Below are 22,516 nucleotides of genomic sequence, written 5' to 3'. Positions count from 1 at the left end.
GCTTGTGTGCTGCGACATAACCCGTATATCCAATAGTGTGCAATTCCATCAAACTACAGATGACACCCCCAAGGGCCTGCATCTTCAGCAGCATGCTTTAGGACAGATAACATGCTAATAAGACACGATCCGTTCTACTGATAGAGGTGTCCAAATACTGTCCGTAAGCTATAGCACATACAAACCCATATAGGAAATACAATAGAGTCACTGTCTAGGTGCCGGCTGTGAAAGTGCAGGCCTACAGGCGTCCTCTAGGTGCGGTGGAGGAAGCAGGACTATCTGGCAGCAGTTACAGCTTTTTATATGAAAATACTGAACTGAATTAAAATCGATATCCCCGAGCTCAGCATCTTGTCATACGGCCAAGACGAACTCCTGGCAAACCGCCATCACTGTACATCTACCTGTATATTGTATCACTTCCACATACATGTAGATATTACACTCTTGCTATATCTACAGAGTAAATAAAAGTCGCACACCTCCCTCCTCTTATTGCATAAGATGTATTAAAACAAACCATAAAGCACGAGTCACAATAAAGGATCCAAACCATTTTGCTTCCCAGCCCCGTGTTGGTGACTTCTTCCACGGACGGTCATGTTTGTACGCTTACATTAATCAATGCCAACTCCTTGAGCGGGAGGTTCTTCCAATGACCTCGTATCGCCGTCACCACTGATCGCACATTACAGAATTGAATTAAAAAACAAACAAGCTTCACTACTAATAAAAAAACTACATAAAATACACATTCAGCTAACAAAAGAAATACTCCACTCATTCGTAGGACAGATCGTTCTTTCTTCTGCAACTGGAAGCAAGGCAGCGAGAGGAACATCAAGCCCTGATGCCCCTGCAGCCTGTCAGCAGTCGCTCACTTCTGAACGGCCTGTTCGGTTTACTGCGTGCGTTTACACAGGACGACTAGAGTTCAGGTTCCCGTGGGAATTTGGACGATTCTGGACGATAACGGTAAGGTGTAAAAGGGCCGTTTTATGACAGCCTGTGTCCGCCATGACATTCTCCATAAAATAATTATGAAACATCATTTCTTAGAACCTTGCTTCCTTCTGTCCCTCTGTTATGCCTCCTGGAAATAAAGGAAGACCTAGAACAGAAGGGTTTCCCCTTGCCATGACAATGGGGCATGTCCCTACATACGTTGACAATATCCAAGTCAGAGCTTCTGGTGTCAGACTGTGTAGGAGCGCTCCCTATGGACAAGCTGAATGCTGACACCCAGTTGTCCCTTTACTCAGGCTTTCCAGGAGGAATAACTGAAGAACAGCAAAATACAAAGTCCTAAGAAAATAAACTCTAGAATTGTTCCTTCATGGGGAATATTTACTAGCACAGAGGTGTCAGGTTCTAGTCCTCCTAAAGTCACATGATCGGGGTTAAAACAGATTTTTTGAGGAGACGCGATTGTTACGGATTTCATGGTCACTCCGGGAGCCTCCTCACACACATTAAATAACACAATTTATGTAACAGCTTTACATGCCATATACCTAACTACTAGCACCCACATCATTGTGTGTCACACTACAATCTGTAGAGGTGGCGGCGACGTTCCTGGTCTTTATGTCACGGCACAACCTTGTAGTGTATAGATGGAGGACGACGGTCGGCTGCCGGCGTTCACTCGCTGCGATCCTTTGGTTCACGGTATTTGTACTGGATGTAATCAAAGATGTCTTTCTCGCTGTCTACTGGGAGAGGTTCACCCGCCATTCCTAATGGAAGGAGTAAGGGAAGATAATTAGTTTCACTTCTTTAGGCAACTCCACTCAAAAAATCCACAATTACTCAGTTATTGTCACCACGGCCAACTTTACCCGAACACTTGTGAGATAACATGCCACTCAAACTCTTAAAGCTTTATGGCAAGCGCTGCGGTGGGGTAACTTGTATCTCAGTGCCACGTTATCGCGTGTGCTCCATCTTCTAGAGCCGGCCACAGACATGGGATAGCCGGCACTTAGCTACTACCACTCCCCCCATACATATACACTGAATGGCCCCTTTATTAGAGACCCCGTCCCTTTCACAACTTTCTGTGAATTCACATTATATGGGAAAATCCAGCAGAGTGACTTCCAGCGAGGCCGGTCATCGGTGCTAGACTAGCCGGGGCCTCACTGCCAACTGTGTGGGATTTTCTCATGTAGTAGTGTGAAAAGACATCCAGCGAAAGGGGATGCTGTGCACGGAAACAACTCGTCACTGAAAGGGGTCAGAGGAGGATGTCAGGAATCATTCCGAAGAACAGGTGCTGCACAGTCAAGCAAATTGCAGCCGAACACTAGTGCTCCAACTAATGTGTCCAAACGCACAACGGCCTATAACAGCAGATGACCAATTCTAGCACTATTGTGGTTTAGAGAAACAGAAAGACGAGACTTCAGAGGGCAAAAGATGCAAAAATCATATCACTGAGCAGTGGGAAAACATCTCCTAGTCAGATGATTTCAGTTTTCTGTTGCACCGTACAGATAGGTGGTCAGAATTTGGCACAAGCAGCATGAATCGATGACCCCTTCCTGTCAGCTGTCAAAACAGTTCAGAGGGGAAGTAATGGTGTGGGGAATGTTTTCTGGGTCCTCTGACACTCGTCAATGGACACCAAAACAGACTGCTGCAATTGTGAAGACCAAAGGAGATGCTACTAGATGGGGGTCTCTAATAAAGTGGTCATCTGCTGTATGTTCAGCTTTGCTGAAGTGCACATTATTTTAATGGGAGATAAGCGGTTGCCAGATAACTACGGCACCGATTCTCTCTGGGGAAATAAAGGCTATAAAAACATCCAAACTGTTGTCAAGATACTTTTTCCCTCATCCCAGGAGATGCTGGGAGTCTATCGTCAAGTCTACCTAGATCCACTGAGAAATGTCTAATGTCCGTGACTATAATGTATTCTGAGTGGGAGAGGAGGATATGACAGCCATAAGCTGGCCCCACACATTAGACAGAAGTAGGCTGTTAATCCAACAACCATTGAATGATCATTCATTGCGCAGACGCAGCCATATACGCTTTAGTCCCTAGTGGCCATCAGAGTTGTTCAGACTGACCGTACACGTCCAATGACACTAGACGATGGATAAAAGATCTTTCTCCGTTTTTTCAATGGACGATCGACCTTTCATGCACAAACTTTCACCGACTACTGGATGAAAATTCAAGCTTGTCTGCCACCTTTCCAGACTATGACAGTACAAACGATCATTTTGGTTGGGATCATCCATTTTCATCAATTTTAGTAGTGTGTGTGGGTGCCTCTAAGGCCTGACCCCACCCAATATACAACTACAGTTAGTCAGAGGATAAAGTCTCCCGGTCAGTCCGGCTGATGAGTCTCCTAGTTTCTAGGAATCATGTAGAAGCCGTAATATTTCGCAGACCCCAAGTAATAAGGCTGACCTGTGACTCCCAGCGGGCGCAGGGTGTATTCATTCAAGGTGAAGCCCTTCTCCAAGGCATGGGCACGCATGTTCTTGTTAAATATATCACTGCCGGTGAAATACAGCACTCCGCAGAAGTACTGATCCTTAGGAATCAACCTGACGTAACGAAACACAAGTTATTAGTATCCATCCCCAGCATGGGATTTTTTATAATCCGACAGATTGGCCCATAAAATAGGGGGGAAAAAAGTCTGCCCCCCCCCCCCTCCCTCCAAATCTAGCACCACTCTTGTTCATAGGCTGCATCTGGTACTGCAGCTCAGCCTCACTCATGGAGCAGAGTTGCAATACCCAGGTACAACCCATGTACAACAGTCACGGCATTTCTGATAAAGGACAAACCTCTGAAGGGTGAGGAGCCTAACTATTAATGACAAGGCGCCACGTGAGGCTCTAAAGTATAGCGGCTGCCATATTTATTTTCTAAAGCAGAAGTTCTCATACGTAGAACCTGCTGCTGTATATCAGGGGATTGTAATGACAGAACTTCCATGTCTCCTCTGTTACATACATGAGTAATATCAGGCAACTGCTAAAAATGCTATTCCATAAGACATAAGAGGAGCCTTCCAGCTCTGTGTCCTCTACGCAGCATCTGATGCATTACCGTATATCAATCCTGCGAAAGGGGAACTGCTTTCCTCCCTCAGACGGCAGCTGGCCAACACCCTGCGGAAAACACAAAGCATAATGAGGTCCGGCATAGCAGCGGCTAACGGAGGGCCTGGTTTTATTTATTAAAGGGGTTTTGTCACTTAAAGGAGATGTCTCGAGGAAGCAGTGAAATTTTTTTTTTGCCCAGTCCCCCTTATTAAGCATACATTACTAATTACCCCTGTAAATGACTTTTCTAGCCGGTTTCTACTTACAGTTCCAGCGTTTCAGCAACTTATAAAAAGTTTCCCCAAGATGGCCGCCGGCTCTTTTCGCATCGCTTGCTGTAGCCCGACGTGCGCGCTCCCGAGACGCTACCAGCTGTGTCTCCCTGACAACCAGACGCCCCGCAGCCGCTGACCGGACCCACCGCGGCCGCCGACCACGGCACACGCTCTTGGGCCACAGTCACCCACCGCCAGGCAGCAGGTAACCGGCGCTAGGCCCCGGCTCCCCAGCGCGGTAGGCCCCGGCTCCCCAGCGCGGTAGGCCCCGGCTCCCCAGCGCGGTAGGCCCCGGCTCCCCAGCGCGGTAGGCCCCGGCTCCCCAGCGCGGTAGGCCCCGGCTCCCCAGCGCGGTAGGCCCCGGCTCCCCAGCGCGGTAGGCCCCGGCTCCCCAGCGCGGTAGGCCCCGGCTCCCCAGCGCGGTAGGCCCCGGCTCCCCAGCGCGGTAGGCCCCGGCTCCCCAGCGGCAGTCCGTCACTCGTCACCCCCGTCAGTCCGTCACCCATCACTTACCTGGGCGGCTTCTAGGCACTGCTGGGCGGCTTCTCGGCTGGGCTGCTGGGCTGGGCGGCTCAAGTTTCTGCACCTTCCTCTAACAGAGGATGGTAGCAGAATGGCCGCTCCAGCTCGCTCCTGAGAAGATACAGCTCGTCTGTGCATGCGCAGAAGAGCTGTAGCAGTGAGCACACTGAAGCGGCTCGTGCTCAGAGCAGAAGACCGGACTGCGCAAGCGCGTCTAAAAAAGCAAGCCGCCAGCGAAATTAGACAGAACCATGGAGACGAGGACGCTAGCAACGGAGCAGGTAAGTGAATAACTTCTGTATGGCTCATATTTAATGCACGATGTATATTACAAAGTGCATTAATATGGCCATACAGAAGTACTTAACCCCACTTGATTTCGCGAGACAACCCCTTTAACTAATTGATGATTGATCAATAGCAGATGATCAGGAAACTGAGGCTCAGGATCCCTGCTGGTCATCCGGCCCGCTGTCAGCGCAGCGGGGCAGGAAGTTGTCATCTGTGGTCAGGGCCGGTAGAAAGGGGTTTCCAAGGAGAATACTACTGATGACCTATCCTCACAATAAGTAATTAATAATTGATCGGCTGGAATCTATCGCTTGGGACCCTGACCGATCAGCTGTTTGTGCGCCCACTAACAGGGGTCAAAGTGGAAGTCTCTGCGCCGACTTCTGTGAAGTGGCCGGCGCTTGTAACTGCAGCCACAGTCTGTGTTGATTTCAATGAGAGCTGCGCTTGCAATTACAGGCACTGGCCACTACACAGAAGTCGGAACAGAGACTTCCTGAGGATAGGTCATCAATAGTATTTTCCCCGGAAAACTTTTCTCTGTGCTTGCAGCTCGCGTCCTGCTGTGAACTACCAGTGGGACACCAGCTAAAAGAATCTTATCAGCGCTGCAAACTGTGATAACAGCCTGCACCACTGATAAGAGTTCATTGCTCAATTCTAGAAAACTAGAATTGAACGATGAATGACTCGTGCACAAAAACTGCACGATGTCCGTGCATTTAGACGCAATGACTATCGCTCAAAAAGAATTGTTAGGTCTAAATGGGCCTTTACAGAGAGTCTGTAATTCTCCTAATACACGTCACACGTCTCTTACCATATATTTGGTGTCTCCTTTCACCAGTGTGTCTGTAAGGAATTTGCATTCTTCTAGACTTTGGACTACCTGATGTAAGAGGTGCGGCTGAGGACAGAAACACATGGACACAGTTATTGCTCCTGGGAGTGTGATCTATGAAGGGTGGGGGGTGAGAGTGGTTCAATACCATGAACCCCCAATAATTAGCAGAACAAAAAGACTCTGCATTGCAGTACTGACATAGCGCCATCATGTGTCTGTATTGTGTACTACAGCTCAGCTCCATTTAAAGGAGAAGTCATATAGCAGAAGACCTGAGCTTGTGTTATATAAAATGGTACAAATATAGCAGTTCTGCTAGAAGAATTAACAAACAGCCATCCACATCCATTCTGACACACAGACAAGAGGCCCTGATGACTGTATGGTGGCCATATGATGTAATGGAGTAAACAGACAGGTATGGTCTTCATAAAACACAAAACACAGAAAATGCACAAAAAATATATAAAAATTGACAAAAAACATAATGCACTCAGAAAGGTCAGCAAAACTCATCCTGCAGTTATGTCGCAGGCAGATATGTAAATGAATACAGTTGTGGTCTGATTAGCCTCGGGGTTTTGTCACCAGAGGCTGTAAAAGTGATTCCGCCTACCAGTAACATAGAGGAGGTTAACTGAAGAGTAATAAAGGTTGTCTGCATCCCTGAAGCAAACACACCATAGGGACAGGATTATCCCCTTTACTTGTATTGCTCATTTCTAGGTTCCCTTTAACCTTTTCCAATCCACTGTCTGACGTCTAAAGACATTATGATTTAAGGCTGTACAGCTCCGATGTTGCAAGATGCCCGCCGGGGTTCTCTTACTGTATTTTATCAGCCTTTCTGCTGTCGGAGCCTATCCAATGTGTCACCTCATGCAGTACTGGCTTTAGCCAGTAGATAGCGCTGTTGTATAATGGCAGAAAAAGAGTAATCCCCCTAGGAAAACCAGGATACAGATTGGATAGGAAAAGGTTAAGTGATTGGTGCTGAGCTGCAGTACCCGTACCCCTTCCTCATTGGGGGACCTGATGGACATCATTGTTAAAACATGAAAAACCCTGATAAACACACTTTTTTGTCCCGTATCCCAGTTATTCAATATGCCTGATGAAGAAAACAACTTCAGGCTACATTCACACGGGCGAGTGGGATATCGGGCAGAGAAATTCAGCCAGATATCATGTGCGATTGTCACGGTGATGCGAGGCGTTTTTGATATTAAAAAAAAAAAAAATAGCATTTCTTCTGGAAACTGCGATTCTCACATGCATGAAAGGATCTGAAGTGTTTCCCGTTGACTTACCGATGGAACACCCTAAGATAGAACGTGCTGCGATCTTCGCCATGAGGGAAACATAAAAAAATAAAATAAAAAAGAAAATGCTTGTGTAAGTGAATCCATCCAAAAGAATGGATTTCATATTTGTGAGTTGTGTGTGCCTCACATCGCACAAAGCCCATGTGATATCTTTCCTGTGAATAAGCCCTTACAAGGGCCTGTACAAAAATATATGCTTGGGGATAAAGTTATACCGAGCAGCTGGAGAATGTAATCATAGCAGCACCAAAGCCGCGGAAGGCTTCCTGTCCATGAGGAAGCGCACGTACGACTTCCCCTCGAGGACAACAAGCTTGGTGACCTCCGCTCCAGTATGCATCATATAATCTACTCCAGGACGTGGATGGACAAGCATTTATATGTGCATTACTGTATAGACAATGTGCTGGACACAATGGATTGTGGGTCTGCAAGGCTTTCTATATAAGTAAGGACAGACACACGGGCTGATCTTGGAGTCCATGTTTACCACTGACCTGTTTTGGAGAGTCTGACATGAAGTCTGGGTGGGTTAGCAGGATATCCATATCCCCACTGGACTGCGCACCTGAGGATCATGGCAAGAAAAAACAGAAAATAGCCCAAGGTTACATTTAACGAACACTTTCTGGGAAGAAAACAGTTGTCTTTCAGTATTGCAGTGATTGGCCAGGCAGCTGTCAGTCTGGTGGTCCGGGCCCGGCCGTGCATCGCATGACTGGTCAGTCACTTGGACAGCTAACAATTACATTCCTCCTGCAAGGATCGCTGAGAGAGATGTCTATAGTTGCTGCAACGTCCATCACAATTCATTACAGAAGGCCCTTTTGCACGGGCCACCAGTCTTTTGGACGACTGCACGAGCGCCGGCGTCAGCGCATTTAAACTGAAAGACTTGCCGCCGGATCGCGGAAGCGCTGGCTGAGGGGGGAGCATTTACACAAAAGGCGCTGAGGGGGGAGCATTTACACAAAACGACAAGCCAGCGAGCCAACAACATTGCAGAGAGGTCTGCGCTTCAGCAAGCTCGAACAGCAGCAACAATCATTGTACATAAAAGCACACAAACAACAGTTGTTCGTACGCCGTAGTGACTTTTTCGAGCGACTATTCAAATGATGAAGTTGCCTTGTGTAGACTCACTCTTAGGCCAGCTTCACACGCCTGAGTGCTGCATGCCTGTGGAAGGAACAATGCTTTTTTGCACCTGCGTATTTTACTGTACTTTTTGTGCCCACGAGGCGCGTTCATTTGTGCAGCAAACAGACGCACCGATTGAAATGGCTAATTAGTTCCAAATGTGTTCTTTTTCCAACTGAGTTGCACAGTGTTTCTTGCATCTCCTTGCGCACCCCCACTGAATTTTATGTGACCTTTTGTGCACAAATATGCAGAAAAATAGAGCATGATCAAATTTTGGGGGGTTTGCGTGACCAAAGCGTGTGCGCAAAATACAGAAATGTGAATGCACTCATTGAAATCGATGGGTTCTATTCTCAGCACAGTACGCACACAAGTATGGCCGTGTGAAGACGGTTTTACAGGTGTTTTTTCTCCATTGAACTCAACAGGGAGAAACCACAGCAAATGTGCAGCAAAACTACAAAACAGACTGCAGCACACTAATGGGAATATGGAAAATACCTCGTCTGAAGCTGCCGCACACCGTAGCCAAATACTCAGAATCCAGGTTCTTCACCTTTTCAAGGACGATGTCCTGGAGAAAGTCATAAAAAATAAGAAAAAGTCAATAAGTTGGGAAAAAAAAAAAAACACACACAAAAAAAAGCACGAGCATATCAAAGGCAAACATCTACTCATTCTGAGTGGTGAACACATTACCTTCCATCTCTATGAGGGTGCTCAGAGATTGACAAGGTATGAACGACTACAACTATCACTATCCTCCCTCACACAGATACCCGACACATCTGGCTGGAAATCCTGGCTGTTTATGGATATAACAAAAAAACCAAAATACGTTTTTTCTCCAACTAAGCTAGATTTATCAAACTGGTGCAAAGGAAAAATGGAGCAGCTCCCCATAGCAACCAATCAGATTAATGAAAATGAAAGATACAATCTGATTGGTTGCTATGGGAACAGCTCCACTTTTCCTTTGCACTAGTTCAGATAGATCTCTCCATGTACAGCAAGCTGCTTGTTCCCACTAGCTGTTATAGACCCTCAGCCGGAGCTGCCATCAGGGACGTATGACTGGTACTACTGTAAGGGGACAGACCGCCATCACTACTTGATAACTTTACAAATGTTCAGCAGGTGCGCAAATTAGTTACTCTGGAGGATGGAATAGGTTCTGCAATATAACGGGATCCGCTCCTCTCTCCTAATTTACTACCGCTGGGCTCTTGCTCACAAGCTCTTGATAGTGGCCAGCATTCGTACGTTATGTGCAATTTGAATTCATTTAGGGGGTCCGGTGTGTGCCCATATTCAGTTAGGAGTCTCAGGTGTGAGTTTATTTTGGCATTTGGTCGATGGGCTATGCAAGTGACATGGGTGCCACATGTGAGGAGTAAGCAGTGGCTTCCTTCAGACATACATGTCATGATGGTGGGAGATCTTAGAGTCTGAAACATCTTGAAAGGAGCTTCTGGCACTAAACTATTAATGGCTAAGGTTCACGACAGGTCATGAATAGTTGATGGGCAAGGCCGTGACTTGGAACCCCCGTCGATCATCTCACTGAAGTGACAAAGGTGCTTGGGTGAACGCCAGTGTCCCTACAGTCCATACCAGGCATAGTGCTGTACATTGTCATCCTGAGCATAGGTCATCAACTGTGTAGTGCCGGAAACCCCCTTTAAGGAGGGCAGGAGCTGGCTGGCACAGACCAGCCTTTTTCGATGGCGTAACAGAGCAGTCCATCTTCTCCGGTTTGGCCATCGCCAAGTGCGGGGAGACAGTATGACTCTTTCAGCACTGTTACCTTGTCTCATGGTGGGGAGGACAGAGAGGTCTTTCCCTTTCTGTTGCTCAGACTTGAAGTGGGGAAAGTAAAAAAATTATAAAATGTAGTAGACGTATCTAAACATTAAAACAACATAATCTGGAAACCAGATCCATGTCTGCCTCCTTCTGACACCAAGCGAAAATACATGAGCTTAGTGCCTGTAGGCTGAGTATTGTCTATGTAGGAGAAGCAAACTCTTTTTTTCCTTAGTGTCCGCCTCCAAGTGGCAGGAGTTATACTCAAGGTCTGCTGTGTCCCCCAAAGATACGGAAAAGAAAAAAACCATTAATAAGAGTTAAACACTGTTGTAAAAGTACAACTTGTCCTACAAAAAACAAGACCTCATACAACATCAAGAAAACAAAAACACATAAAACATTTGGTTGCAGGAAAAAAAATGCTACATCCTTACATGGTTGAGAATTACTTGGAGTTTTGGTCTGGAGCGCAACTAACAATAATAAAGGAGTACCTGCATCTTCAGCATCTCCTCCCGCGGGATCCTCATTTCAAAGTCTTCAAAGTATCTAAAGACAAAATCAGAAGTGTCATATATGTCCTACGTGACGGGTTATCAGGACTGAGACATGAAGACACACTCTGCTGGTAGACCCAAGCAGCCCCAGTCCACTACTGTATGTGTATACACTGCACCCTGATGTTATACAAGCCTATAGTGTAATCTGGGCACATTACTAGCTAGGAACACGTATAATATGGACCTCAATGGAAACTGGAAATAAGAGGAAAATGATGGAGCAGGAAGAAATCCACAGATAATATGTATCAGATGCAGAGCGCTGCAAGATAATATACTCACTTCAATCCAATCTTCTGATGATGATTCAACTTGTTTTCATTGTTTCTTAGATCTAAGAAGAAAATGATGGTACATTACTATTCCCTGCCTTGTAGGACATCCCATCGCCTGTTTTAATGAACTTTCATCGTTGTCTGATGACAGATTAAAACTCACACAGCTCTGAAGGAACAGATTGAGGCCCCAGTTCTAGATCATACTTCTGGAAACATGCATCTGATGATTGACATGGTGCAGGGGCCGTAGTATTACTAGCAAATTAAATATGATATGGATGACCAGGTTATGCAGTGATGCTGTGTTAAGGCCCCTGTAGATGGAACGCGTGTTGGGCAAACGATGCCCGACACTCGACCCCGCACATACTAGCTCCTGTGTACCTGCACAGGAGCTAGTATTGTTAGCTCCCCCGCCCCTCTCCATTGACATAACACAGCGGCCATTCACTTCTGAACGGCTATTTACACTGAACGAGGAGCGATCAGCTGATCGTCCATCGTTTATGCAGCATGGACGATCAGCTGACTGCTCCTTGTTCAGTGTAATTAGCAGCCATTCAGTACTGAACAGCCACTGTGTTATGTCAATGGAGAGGGTCGGGGAACTAGAGGAGAGAAATCTCCTGCTACCGCCCCCCTGCTGGCTGCTCTGTGAGCGAGCCAGCGATAGTAGCTTTTGTGCAGCAGCATGGGAGTGAGGAAACACAGGAACAAGTGTTGGGCATCGCTTGCCCGACATTTGTCCTGTGTAAACCCAGCATTAGTGACTCTCGGCTCAGGGGTATGTAGTAATAAGACAACACTTCAAAGGAGATTTCTCTTTTTGGACCAACTTTACTGGTTTAAAAAGTCCCCACAATAATACGTAGCTCCCCCTGCTGAGACCCCCATGGAACGGCTGTGATACGAGTGGAAACCTGGCTGTGTTAAATTTTCCTGCAGCCCCTCTACAAGAGAAATGTATGCCCCTTTTACACGGGATGATTCTCGTTTACACGAGCGAGTAACGTCACCGTTATTTGTTTGCGCTTGTGCAGAATGTTTAGACAGGCCGATCATTGCTGAGGATTGCTCACTTCTCGCTCGGTGCTTCACATTCCTACATGAAGCACTGAGCAGGGAGCGTTTGGACGTAACGAGACCTGAGCGAATCAGCGATGACTTTTATGCCGGCTGAAACTGAGCGACAAACAAAAAGTGCACGAAAAGTGCCCGATGGCTCGCGTTTAGACGGGACGATTATTGCACACTTTCGTTCGTGTTCATGTAAATAGGCTTTAAGTATTACAAAGTGTTCATTGAAAATAATGAGTTTTCTGTGAATGCAGAACAGGACAGGTGCTAGAATAAGGGATTTCCAGAATAGACCGGCTGCAGTCAGTCCTATCTGTGGTGCTGGAAATCTGACACAACATTGTATATTCAATCAATAATGTGAATGTTCTGACACTTCAGTAATTCAAAAATAATCTGCATATTACCGTCTAACGTCTTGATTCCTTCTTCCACCAGCTTCCGAGCAGCTGCGGGCCTGGAAAGAGATGCAAACTGATGAGTCAGACACAGCTTCACATGTCGTCCCTACCTTGTAGAAGCAGAAACATCTTAGGTTTTCACGCGCCTTTCAATCTGTATTTGAGATAACTTAGAAGAAACAGAACGGCAAGCACCGATACAATGACATAGCCTCTTAAATGTAGACATCATGAGTAGAGAAAGGCAGAAGATGTGGTAACATGTATCACGGTGGCGCACACAATGTAATAGATTGTGTGCATGTTAGACACTTTTCACGCCCTTAAGCCACCTTTTGTTTGCTTACTTTAGACCAGTATTTTGCACCAAAAGATTGAAGGCGACCAATAATAATTCTAACACATTTTATGACTTTTCTAGACACTAAGGCCTCATGTCCACGGGCATAATTAAAATGCGGAATCCGCATGGGTCAGCTGCGCAGATGATCTGTAGTTCAATATGCCCATAGACTATCATTGGGCATCTGCAGTTATTTCATTCTTTTCCCGGCATGCGGATCGCACGGCGAGAAAAAATGCAGCATGCTCCCTCTTTCTGCAGATCCCGCAGGCACGGCTTCCACTGAAGTCAATGCAGCACACCCGCAGCTGACAATGCAGACGTGCCACCAATCTACGGGAAAGCAGGAGATTTGAGAAAAAAGAAAAAAGGCACGAGCACATCCGCAGTGCAGAAGAAAGATGATCCGGCTGTGACGGAGGAGACCCGCGCCATGTCCAGACAGGTGTGTAAATGTTTTTTTTTTGCCTCATGTCTGCAGGTACGGCAGGAATCCGCTGTGGGATTCCACACTCAGAATCCGTGCGTGCCCGTGGACATGAGGCCCTAACTGTCCAGGGAGACGCAAAAAAGTTCCAACACATGAATGTGGCGTCCAGCATGGATGCCACTTTTTTTGTGGTGAAGCGGCTACAAGTGGCGTTTCCATCAAGCTTCGCAGTCACCTGTGAGAGAAGCAAAAGACATCTACCAGCATGACAGATCTGCATCAGAGCGGACATAACTCACCCGATTCCACTGACACGGGTTAAGTAATTGATAGAAGAGCTGGTGTCATCCTGGCGAATCTACACAAGGAGAAGAGAGGTGGAGCGGCATTAGACTTCAGTCACTTATCATATTATTAGAGCACAGGGACAGTCAATTACTGGCATGAAATGGAACAATCCAACATCAGAAGGAATGTCTATAACACAAGAGCAAATCTATAGAAATGGAAGAAGGACACGGCAGGATCTCGCTTTCTTATCACCAGTCTCGTGACCACAGTGTTCCCTCCATGCCCTATAAACAGCCCTACAATATGAGGAAACCAGCAAATAGCCCCCCACATCTTTGGGCTCGTTCCCAACTGTACATCTGTTCTCTATTGAGCTGTTCTGTCTGAGGAGCAGCCAACCCAAATCCAACGATTCTGTATAACTTCCCACTCATCTGAATGGAGACTGACGCTCGGTTTGCCTCCGTTCCATTGGATTTCACTTTTATGAAATGGAAATAATAGCGCAGGCGGTTGTGCTGTTAACAAACGGAAAGGAGACTTCTGGTATTTTTTTTTTACATTATAGCTTGGTTCCATTTTTGATGTCTATTTAACCCCTTAAGGACATGGCCTTTTTTCCATTTTACCATTTTCGGGTTTTTTTTCTCCCCCCTTTTTTAAACAAATCGTAACTCTTTTATTTATCCATTGACATTACTGTATGAGGGTTGTTTTTTGCGGGACGAGTTGTATTTTTCAATGCTGCTATTTAATGTACCATATAATGTACTGAAAAACTTTTTTAAAAGTTCTACGTGGAGTAAAATAAAAAGGAAATTCCGCCATCTTTCAGTGCGTCTTGTTTCTATGGTGCACAAACTGCGCAAAAATGATCTGATAACTTTATTCTCTGGGTCGGTACGATTACTACTGTTATGGGAATAAATATCGTTTTTTTGTTTGCTGTACAATTTTTTTTTCCAAAGATATTACATTTTTCAACATTTTTTTTCTGCTGCCATTTTCTGACTGCAATAACTTTATTTTTCCATTAACATAGTTGTGCGAGGGCTCATTTTTTGCGGGACGTCCCATAGTTTGCGTTGGTACCATACGAATTTTTGATCATTTTTTTTATTGCATTTTTCCTTGGAGACAGGGAAACCAAAAAAAGCACATATTTGGCATTCTTTATTTTTATTTTCTGAAGACGTTCACAGTGAGGGGTAAGTAATGCGTTACTTTGCTAGATCAGACTTTTACAACGATACCAAATATTAAAAAAACATTATTACTCTTATTTTTGTTTTTTCTCTTAGTCCCCAAGAGGGGAAAAGAACTTGCGATGCTTTGATCACTCCTGCAGTATGATGTAATGCCATAGCATTACACAATACTGTGATGAGGCAGGCATTCTGCCATGACAGCCTTGGGGCCCGGCTGTCATTACACTCAGAAGGCCACCAGCTGCCATTACACTCAACTGGCTGCTTGCAATCTCATCATGGGGGGACTGTATGTGACCCCAGAACATCAGTCGGGGAATTTAAATGCCGCTGTCAGAATTGACAGCGCCACTTATAGAGTTAACGGCTGCGATGAGCCGTACGGCTTATCGGAGCTGTTACCGGCAAGTGTCGCCCGTAAGAAACAGCCGGCGCCCATGTTGTATTGACGGAGATTGCAGCGCTTATCTCTCTTCATACATACCCTGACTCTGCAGGACGTAAATGTATGGCCTAGAGCATTAAGGGGTTAATGGACCCATTTTTTAAATGAGCATGTGCAGGTTAAAGAGACAAAAGAATACAAAAAGGATCTAAACAGACCAAAATATTTAAAAAAAAAGTGATAAAAAAAAACAGTTGACAGATCTGCCAACCGGATCCAGTAAAAAAAATGGAAACTATTGTTTCGGCTCAGTTTTAACCCTTTCCAGTCCAATGTCGGGCCTGCCCCGACATCATCATTTTCCTCCACAGCAGGAGTGTATCTGCACTCCTCGTCAGACACATCGGGTGCAGATACACTCCTGCACTGGTCCTCATTGAGGACCCCCGAGGAGAAGGCAGAAAGGGTTTTTAACCCTTTCTGCCTTCTCCTTTACACATTACATAGCGCTCAATTAGCGCTATGCAATGCATAGAGATTCCGGCCGGCGATCATGTGACCGCCGGTGTTACCTGACCCCCGGCGGTCACATGAACGCCGATCCGGGAGCCTGCACCGTGGGGGAACCTGCTTACCTGTCCGGTGTCTTCCGCATTCTCCCTTCTGTCTCCGGGCTCGGCGATCATGTGACCGCTGGATGCCACCTGACCCCAGCGGTCACATGATCGCCGAGCCGGGAGGCAGAAGGAGAATGTGGAAGACGCCGGACAGGTAAGCAGATCCCTCCACGGTGCAGTGAGCACCTGCACCCTCCTGAACTTTGTCAGTTCAGGAGGGTGCAGGAAAATGTATTTTTTCTCACCCATTCTCCCCAGCTCCAATTTATTTGGAGCTGGGGAGAATGGGTGAGAAAAAATAAATGGATTGGAAAGGGTTAAATCCATTTTGCTACCCATTTCATTAAAAAAAAGAAAGAAAGAAAAGTAAAACACTAATGTGAACGAGCGCTGAGCTTCCTGCTCCTCTGAGTGTGTGACATGGGTAGGAGTTTATATTGCTCCACCTTCATTTTCAGGATGCAAGTGGAATGGTGTTGAATTCCGTAATGACCAACTACTTCATTTTTGGCCTCCCGGCACTATAGCGGCTACAACTTTTTTATTCATCCATTGATTTATCTGTATGAAGCCTTATTTTTTTAGGGTGGGTTGCAGTTTTTATGGGTACAATTTTGGGGTACAATGTATTAATTGTTATACATTTTTGGGGTGGGAAGGGAATGCAAAAAATTCAACAATCCATGATGGAAAAAGTTTTTTTTTTTCTCTATTTACTGTGCACTAACCCCTCCCGTAGATGTTATGGTTACTTTGTCCGCGGCATCCATGGAGTTATACGGCCTCTGACTCAGCTGTCAATCACACAGCACAGCTTGTGAACCCATGACACCACTGTGATGCATACATACGGCTTAGTAACCTAACCTAAACCCCTTGATGATGTGCATGTAGGTGCGGAAAGGGGATAAGGAGTCCCAGCCTTACAACATTTTTCCCCATGCAGCCCACACTTGTAGAGCAGTAGTGGTTCCATAGAAGCAGGCACTTCCATGCTGAACGCCCTGCTGGAGATGCGACTGACAAATACTCAGATTCCCACTAAGTCTCCTTCCTCTGCATCCTTAGAACACGTTGGAGCAGCTTATAAAAGTTTTCTGCCACTTTTTCCACACAGAAAAGTGATGGTGAAGTTAGTTCAGTAGTTGCGCTGTGCTTCTCAAACCAACACACAGATGCAGCAATCATTAACATGACAGGCAGATCATTTACAGCGCTGCGGTCCACTGCAAATGTCAAGCTACTGTTCGCTATATCTGTAAGACATCTCGGAATTTGTGATGCATATGGAAGCAGATTTAAAAATGTCCTGACCTTTTCAAGTTTACGTAGTTTACCAGTGGCCAAAAACTCATCAATCTTCTCTGCTATTTTGGCGCCAACGCCATCCTGAAGAGAGAGAAACACGGATTATCATGACGCTGCTTCCTGTACAAAAGGTGTTGCTGCTGTTCTGCTTACAATTAAAGGGACTTTCCATAATAAACTAAATCGCATATTGATTAGATTTACCATCAAAACCACCACTGATATCTATGTGCAAACACGCTATGTCTGGAACAGAGCCATTTTATTAGTGCACGAGCTCTGTGGACCCTGCATTCTGGTCCTCAGTGGGGGTCCCGGCAGATGGATACTGATGCCATATAGAAATAGCTATGCCAAAAATCCACGAGAATTCCGCTGGAACTGTGGGTTTTGGAGCGGCTTCACCGCCTGCATTTCCGCTGCGGCAATCTCTCCCCATAGAGAGGAGAGAGGCCTCTGCGGAAAAAAAAGAAAGAATTGACATGCTGCATCTTTAATTTTCACGCCGAACGGCCGTTTCCACACCTGATTGGCCGCAGCGTGTGGACGAGATTTTTGCTAAATCTCGTCCACTTTGCTGGCTAATCCCGGGATTAGGAGCTTCGTGCGGACAATCCACACGGAAATTCCCCAGCATATCCGTCCCGTGTGAACCCCGCCTTACACATAAATGTGGGATCAGATGCCACCCAAGATTTCCTTGTGGACTACAAAACTTTCATAGACTTTCCATCGAGTCCGTCTTCAGATAGTGAGCATGTAAGTGTTTCTAGCAATCAGTGGTGGTCTCAGCACCCGGACCCCCACCGATGAAAACGTGTGATACGTCCCTATGACGTGAGAAAAATTTTAGTTTTTTTTTTTTATGTAAAGTTACACTTTAACACCCAATAGAATCACACTGACTGTGGGCTGAATCCCTTCTCACCAGTTTTTTGGCTTCTGCTCCACTCTTAATTTTTGTCGGGTACTTTGCAATTACAGAGGCAGCTTTCCTGCAACACAAAAAACAAAATCACATTGTGGGTTACTCTTCATTTACATCCATGAAAGATTCAGTTAGGGCTCATTCACACGGGCGTATAGTCACTGCGTATTACCTACACTTAATTCCCTGCGTAACACGCGGTGAATGGAGGCAATGAAAGTCTATGGACTTTCATTCTTTAATTTACATGCTCTATTTCTCCGCGCATCAAACGCAGCACTCAAATGGGCTGCGCATGAAACGCTGTCCATATGCAAGTATTGCCAAGGCGCAGCGCTTCCATACGCATTCCTGCTATGAATTAATTAAAAAAAATCCTACTGCGCAAGTCCGTGATGCCATAGTCCTGAAATGTAGCAGGGAACGCCTTGCTGGGTTTTAAATGGACCTGACTGTCTCATAACATTATATCAAGAAGTTACTTTTTAACTGCGTCAGTCATGTATTCTGAACAGAACTACTTAACCCTTCAGCGACCAGCTGTTATGGCCGGGGAAAGACAAGGACAACTGTACATTAACCCAGGCTGCAAAGAGAAGCGCACAAAGTCCATTCAAATACATGGTCGCCTTGAGTGCACCAACCCCCACACTGGTTAATAGAGGCCTGGAGATCTTAGTACCAAGTCCACAACTAATATACACTTATGATAGGACTTGGTAACACATTAAAGGCTTTACTTGCTCCCAAACAAGTGATCACTTACAAGAAACCATTTAGGATTGGTATATCCATGTCTGTGGTCAACATGGCACGCCGATGTCAGCGGTCTGTCACCAACACAGATCCGTTCAGTGATTTTGTAAATTTACTTACCGTATATAAGAAGAGTAGAAGAAGAGTTTTTCAGCAAAACAGAAAATTGTGCTGAAAAAGCCCCCCTCGTCTTATACTAGAGGTAAAAAACAAAAAAACAAAAAAAACCCCACAATACTCACTTCCCAGCCGGCGTCTGTGTCCCCGATGCGGCAAGCTGCTTTAGACTTCTCCCCGCTGTCATCTCCCTGCTCGGCTTTAAATTCCCGTGCCGTCAGCGCTGTGTAACTAAGCGTTGCGATTGGATCGAGCGCCGGCCAATCACAGCCGGCGCTCGATAAACCAATCACAGCCATTCAGTGATGTCATTTACTGAATGGATGTGAATAATCGAGCGCCGGCTGTGATTTGCTGGCGCTCGATCCAATTACAGCACTTAGTTACACAGCGCTGACGACGGGGGAATTCAAAACTGAGCAGGGAGACGACAGCGGGGAGAAGTCTGAAGCGGCTTGCCGCGCCGGTGGGGAGGTAAGTATTAAGTATTGCGGGTTTTCTTTACCTAGTATATACTCTAGTATAGCTCGGCTTATACTCGAGTCAATAAGTTTTACCAGTTTTTTTGTGGTAAAAAAACTTACTGACTCGGCTTATACTCGGGTCGGCTAATACTCGAGTATACACGGTACTTCTGAAATTTTGCAGCGCGTGGCAGAAAGAAGTCCGGAGCACCTCATTAATATTCACATCTTCACCGCTGCCGATTAATAGGTCTCTCTGTGTAAGGCTGGTGGCACACGACCGGATTTGATTGCGAAATCCACGATTGTCACCTGCGCAGATTATCCGTGGTATTTCACATCCATTCAAAGAATAGAACATTCGCGGAAATAAAATCGCAGCATGTTCTATTTTTGTCCGGATTCCACACAGACGGCTTTCACTGAAGCCAATGGAAGCCATCTGACCCGCGGCCTACCTGTAATTGACACTGCGGATAGGTCGCGGGTACCGGTGTCATTGCCTAGTGACGGTGCGAGAAAAACACTGATTTAAAAAAGAAAAACTGAACTGCACATGGCCAACGCGAGCGGCCGCGGTCATCCACAATAAAGAATTCAACAGATCTGTAGGGTCGCTGGCTGCGGTCGGATTCCGCTGCAGGCTCCTGCGTGCGTAATCCAACCCCTTCGTGTGCCACCGACCTAACTGTGCCAGTATCTGGAGGGGAATGAGGATATGAATATTAATGAGTCACACCGCACTTCTCTCTGCCGCATGCCGCTACATTTCAGAAGTATGCAGAGTTACACAGAGACCTAATTAGCCCCTACTATAAGGGGGATGTGGAGGGAGCGCTCTGACCTGTAGGCGTTGTACTTGTGGATGGCTCGGTTCACATTTCTCTCATAATTGGCCAATTCTGTAAATGCAATGAAAAAGACGTTACATCATTATATTAACGTTACAGGCAGCAAACAAAAATCACGGACATAAGAAAAAAAAAAGTGCCCGCCAGCTTCCCGCAGACCCTGCATGGCACTGAAAATGAACATAAGAGTATAGCAGTGCGCATTTCCATGTCTGGCATACATAGACTTCACACAGGGCGACTGTCGGGGGCAGCAGCGCCCATCCGTTATCCCAGCGATCATCGCTCAGTGAATGGAGGCAGAGCGAGTCGGAGATCATTCCAGCCGCCTCCATTCATAGACGAGCTGCCTGCTTACACAGAGCGATGGTTGTATGATTTCCATGCCTGCAGAAATTGAACGACTGAATTATCATTCGCCGTTCAGATCCTGCCGCCATTTATACGGATGACGTTTGATCGGATGGGCGCCATCCAGCAAGAATTTGAAGGATAATTGCGCCACTTCCGATTTTCAGAGATGACCGCTGCCAGTTTCTGACTACTTACTGCACACTAGCACTATATTACATCAGCTCTTTGATTGGCCAGCACGGCTCACATGATCAGCGCTGAGCGCAGTGTGAAGTCCCGCGGCGACCAGTTCACAGCATGCATTAGACCAAATCCGGACGCGACGACAGCGAAGGACCAGATGCAGAAGGACCAACTCACCACTTTTCCCGGAGGACACAGCCGGCGCTTGGTAGAGGGGGCAGCGCCGGCACAGGGAGGGCCGCCATCTTGGATTTTCAGCATCAGTACACCTCCCCACCGCTCTGTTCAGCAACTCATAGGTGGCGGCACAGCTCTGCCAGCCTCACCCGGCACCCTAGCCACCTCCAAGGGAGAGAGGTCAGAGAAATCATAGTGCCACCGCCATGTAAAGAGGACTTACATTTAGCGTTCAGTCACGCAGGCGGATGACGTTTCGGTCTATAAAATACGCAGCTTTTTCACAGACCGAATCTGCGCATTTGGGCCTTTTTGCCCGAATTCCCTGCGTTGTCCATGTGTGCAACCCCTCCCCCCCCCAAAAAAGCAAGAATGTCCCCATGATCCCTGAGTAGATACGCCTGCATCGTGTATTTACTGGGTATTTGCGCCATCCTGCGGGCACGTTCAGTCCGTAATACGGAATAGAATAGGACTTGCTGTGATATATATATTTTTTATTCACGTGCATCAAGTTTCCATGTGAAAACCGCGTCGGGATCCTGGAATGTAAACAAACGGGGATCGGGCCGCTCGCATCATACACGTAAAAAATACGCGCATAATACTGAGCGCAAACACGTCCGTGCGAATGATAAACGGCCCTCTGAAGGCAGCCATAACATGATGCGGCCCTCGGTGACAATGCGTGACACCCCCGCCATAAGCAATTTTCAGATTATGCAAAATAAACGCAAGTGAGCGCCGAGCGACATACTTGGCGGATGACCCGCGTTACATCACGCCGCGTAAACCAACGCCAGCTTCATGTAAAATCCTCGTGTCTATACACTGCGTTTCCGTGGGCGTTTGGTGGTCACACATCGATGTCACCAGCTCCGGTTTCCCACTGCGTCCGGGGGCGGGAAAGCGGAATCACAGCGGCGAAACGAACGGCGCCAGATGGACCCTATTGTCTATAATGGAGTCCGTTCACTCTCCGCTCAGCGGCCCGGCTTTTAGCCAGAAGAATAAATTGCGCGCCGTGCTCTTTCTTTCGGACGTTTAGCGCCAGAAGGTTCCACGACAGATGTGATAGAGCCGTGATATATCTGATATATTCTATACCCCCGCCGTATCCACACACTGCATAGGACTAGGGAGCAGCAGATACCATTGTATATAGTACATAACGCCGCTCCATATCCGTCTCCTCCTCCCATTAACCCCGCAGCAGCACACAATGTGCGCCACCTCTCCTGTCTGTCATGGCCGCCCGGCTCTCTCTCACCTACGAGGAAGTCCGTTATCCCCTCATTCAGAGTCTCCTGCGGGGCTTTTCTTTTGCTCATTTTTAAGCCGGTTTACACGACTGCAGCACCGGCACTAATTTTCACTCGAGGCCGGGGCTTCAATTCCCCGCACAGGCCACAATACGTGACGTCCGTGCGGTCCAGGACGTGCTGACGTCACCCGGAGGGCAGCGTTTCGTGACTGCCATGTTTGATGAGGGAGACGCGG

At 46.6% G+C, this 22,516-nt stretch overlaps 1 protein-coding gene across 1 annotated transcript; it reads right to left on the bottom strand.

Moving 5' to 3' along the window:
• Nucleotides 1–490: 490 nt before the first annotated feature.
• On the bottom strand, nucleotides 491–22,449 carry POLB (DNA polymerase beta). Its single transcript, XM_066593405.1, has 14 exons — nucleotides 22,287–22,449; nucleotides 20,296–20,353; nucleotides 18,115–18,181; nucleotides 17,193–17,267; nucleotides 13,677–13,735; nucleotides 12,611–12,660; nucleotides 11,131–11,182; nucleotides 10,783–10,837; nucleotides 8,981–9,053; nucleotides 7,834–7,904; nucleotides 5,988–6,074; nucleotides 4,084–4,145; nucleotides 3,433–3,572; nucleotides 491–1,742 (listed from the first exon to the last, which is right to left on the bottom strand). Exons 1-14 carry the CDS (start codon nucleotides 22,345–22,347, stop codon nucleotides 1,648–1,650), a joined length of 1,005 nt encoding a protein of 334 aa, XP_066449502.1. The 5' UTR covers nucleotides 22,348–22,449; the 3' UTR covers nucleotides 491–1,647.
• Between the last annotated feature and the right edge of the window lie 67 nt (nucleotides 22,450–22,516).

The sequence above is a fragment of the Eleutherodactylus coqui genome, chromosome 2 (assembly GCF_035609145.1).
Source record: "Eleutherodactylus coqui strain aEleCoq1 chromosome 2, aEleCoq1.hap1, whole genome shotgun sequence".
Classification (NCBI taxonomy): Eukaryota; Metazoa; Chordata; class Amphibia; order Anura; family Eleutherodactylidae; genus Eleutherodactylus; species Eleutherodactylus coqui.
Note: the sequence above shows the minus strand (reverse complement) of the source record. Positions and strands in the feature narration are given on the sequence as shown.

Coding starts and splice junctions, on each gene's coding strand:
- POLB (XM_066593405.1), bottom strand. CDS start 22,347: ATGAGCAAAAGAAAAGCCCCGCAGGAGACTCTGAATGAGGGGATAACG. Junction 13,736..17,192: donor AACTACGTAAACTTGAAAAG/GTCAGGACATTT, acceptor CTCCTTGTGTAG/ATTCGCCAGGATGACACCAG. Junction 1,743..3,432: donor GCGCCCGCTGGGAGTCACAG/GTCAGCCTTATT, acceptor TCCTTCCATTAG/GAATGGCGGGTGAACCTCTC.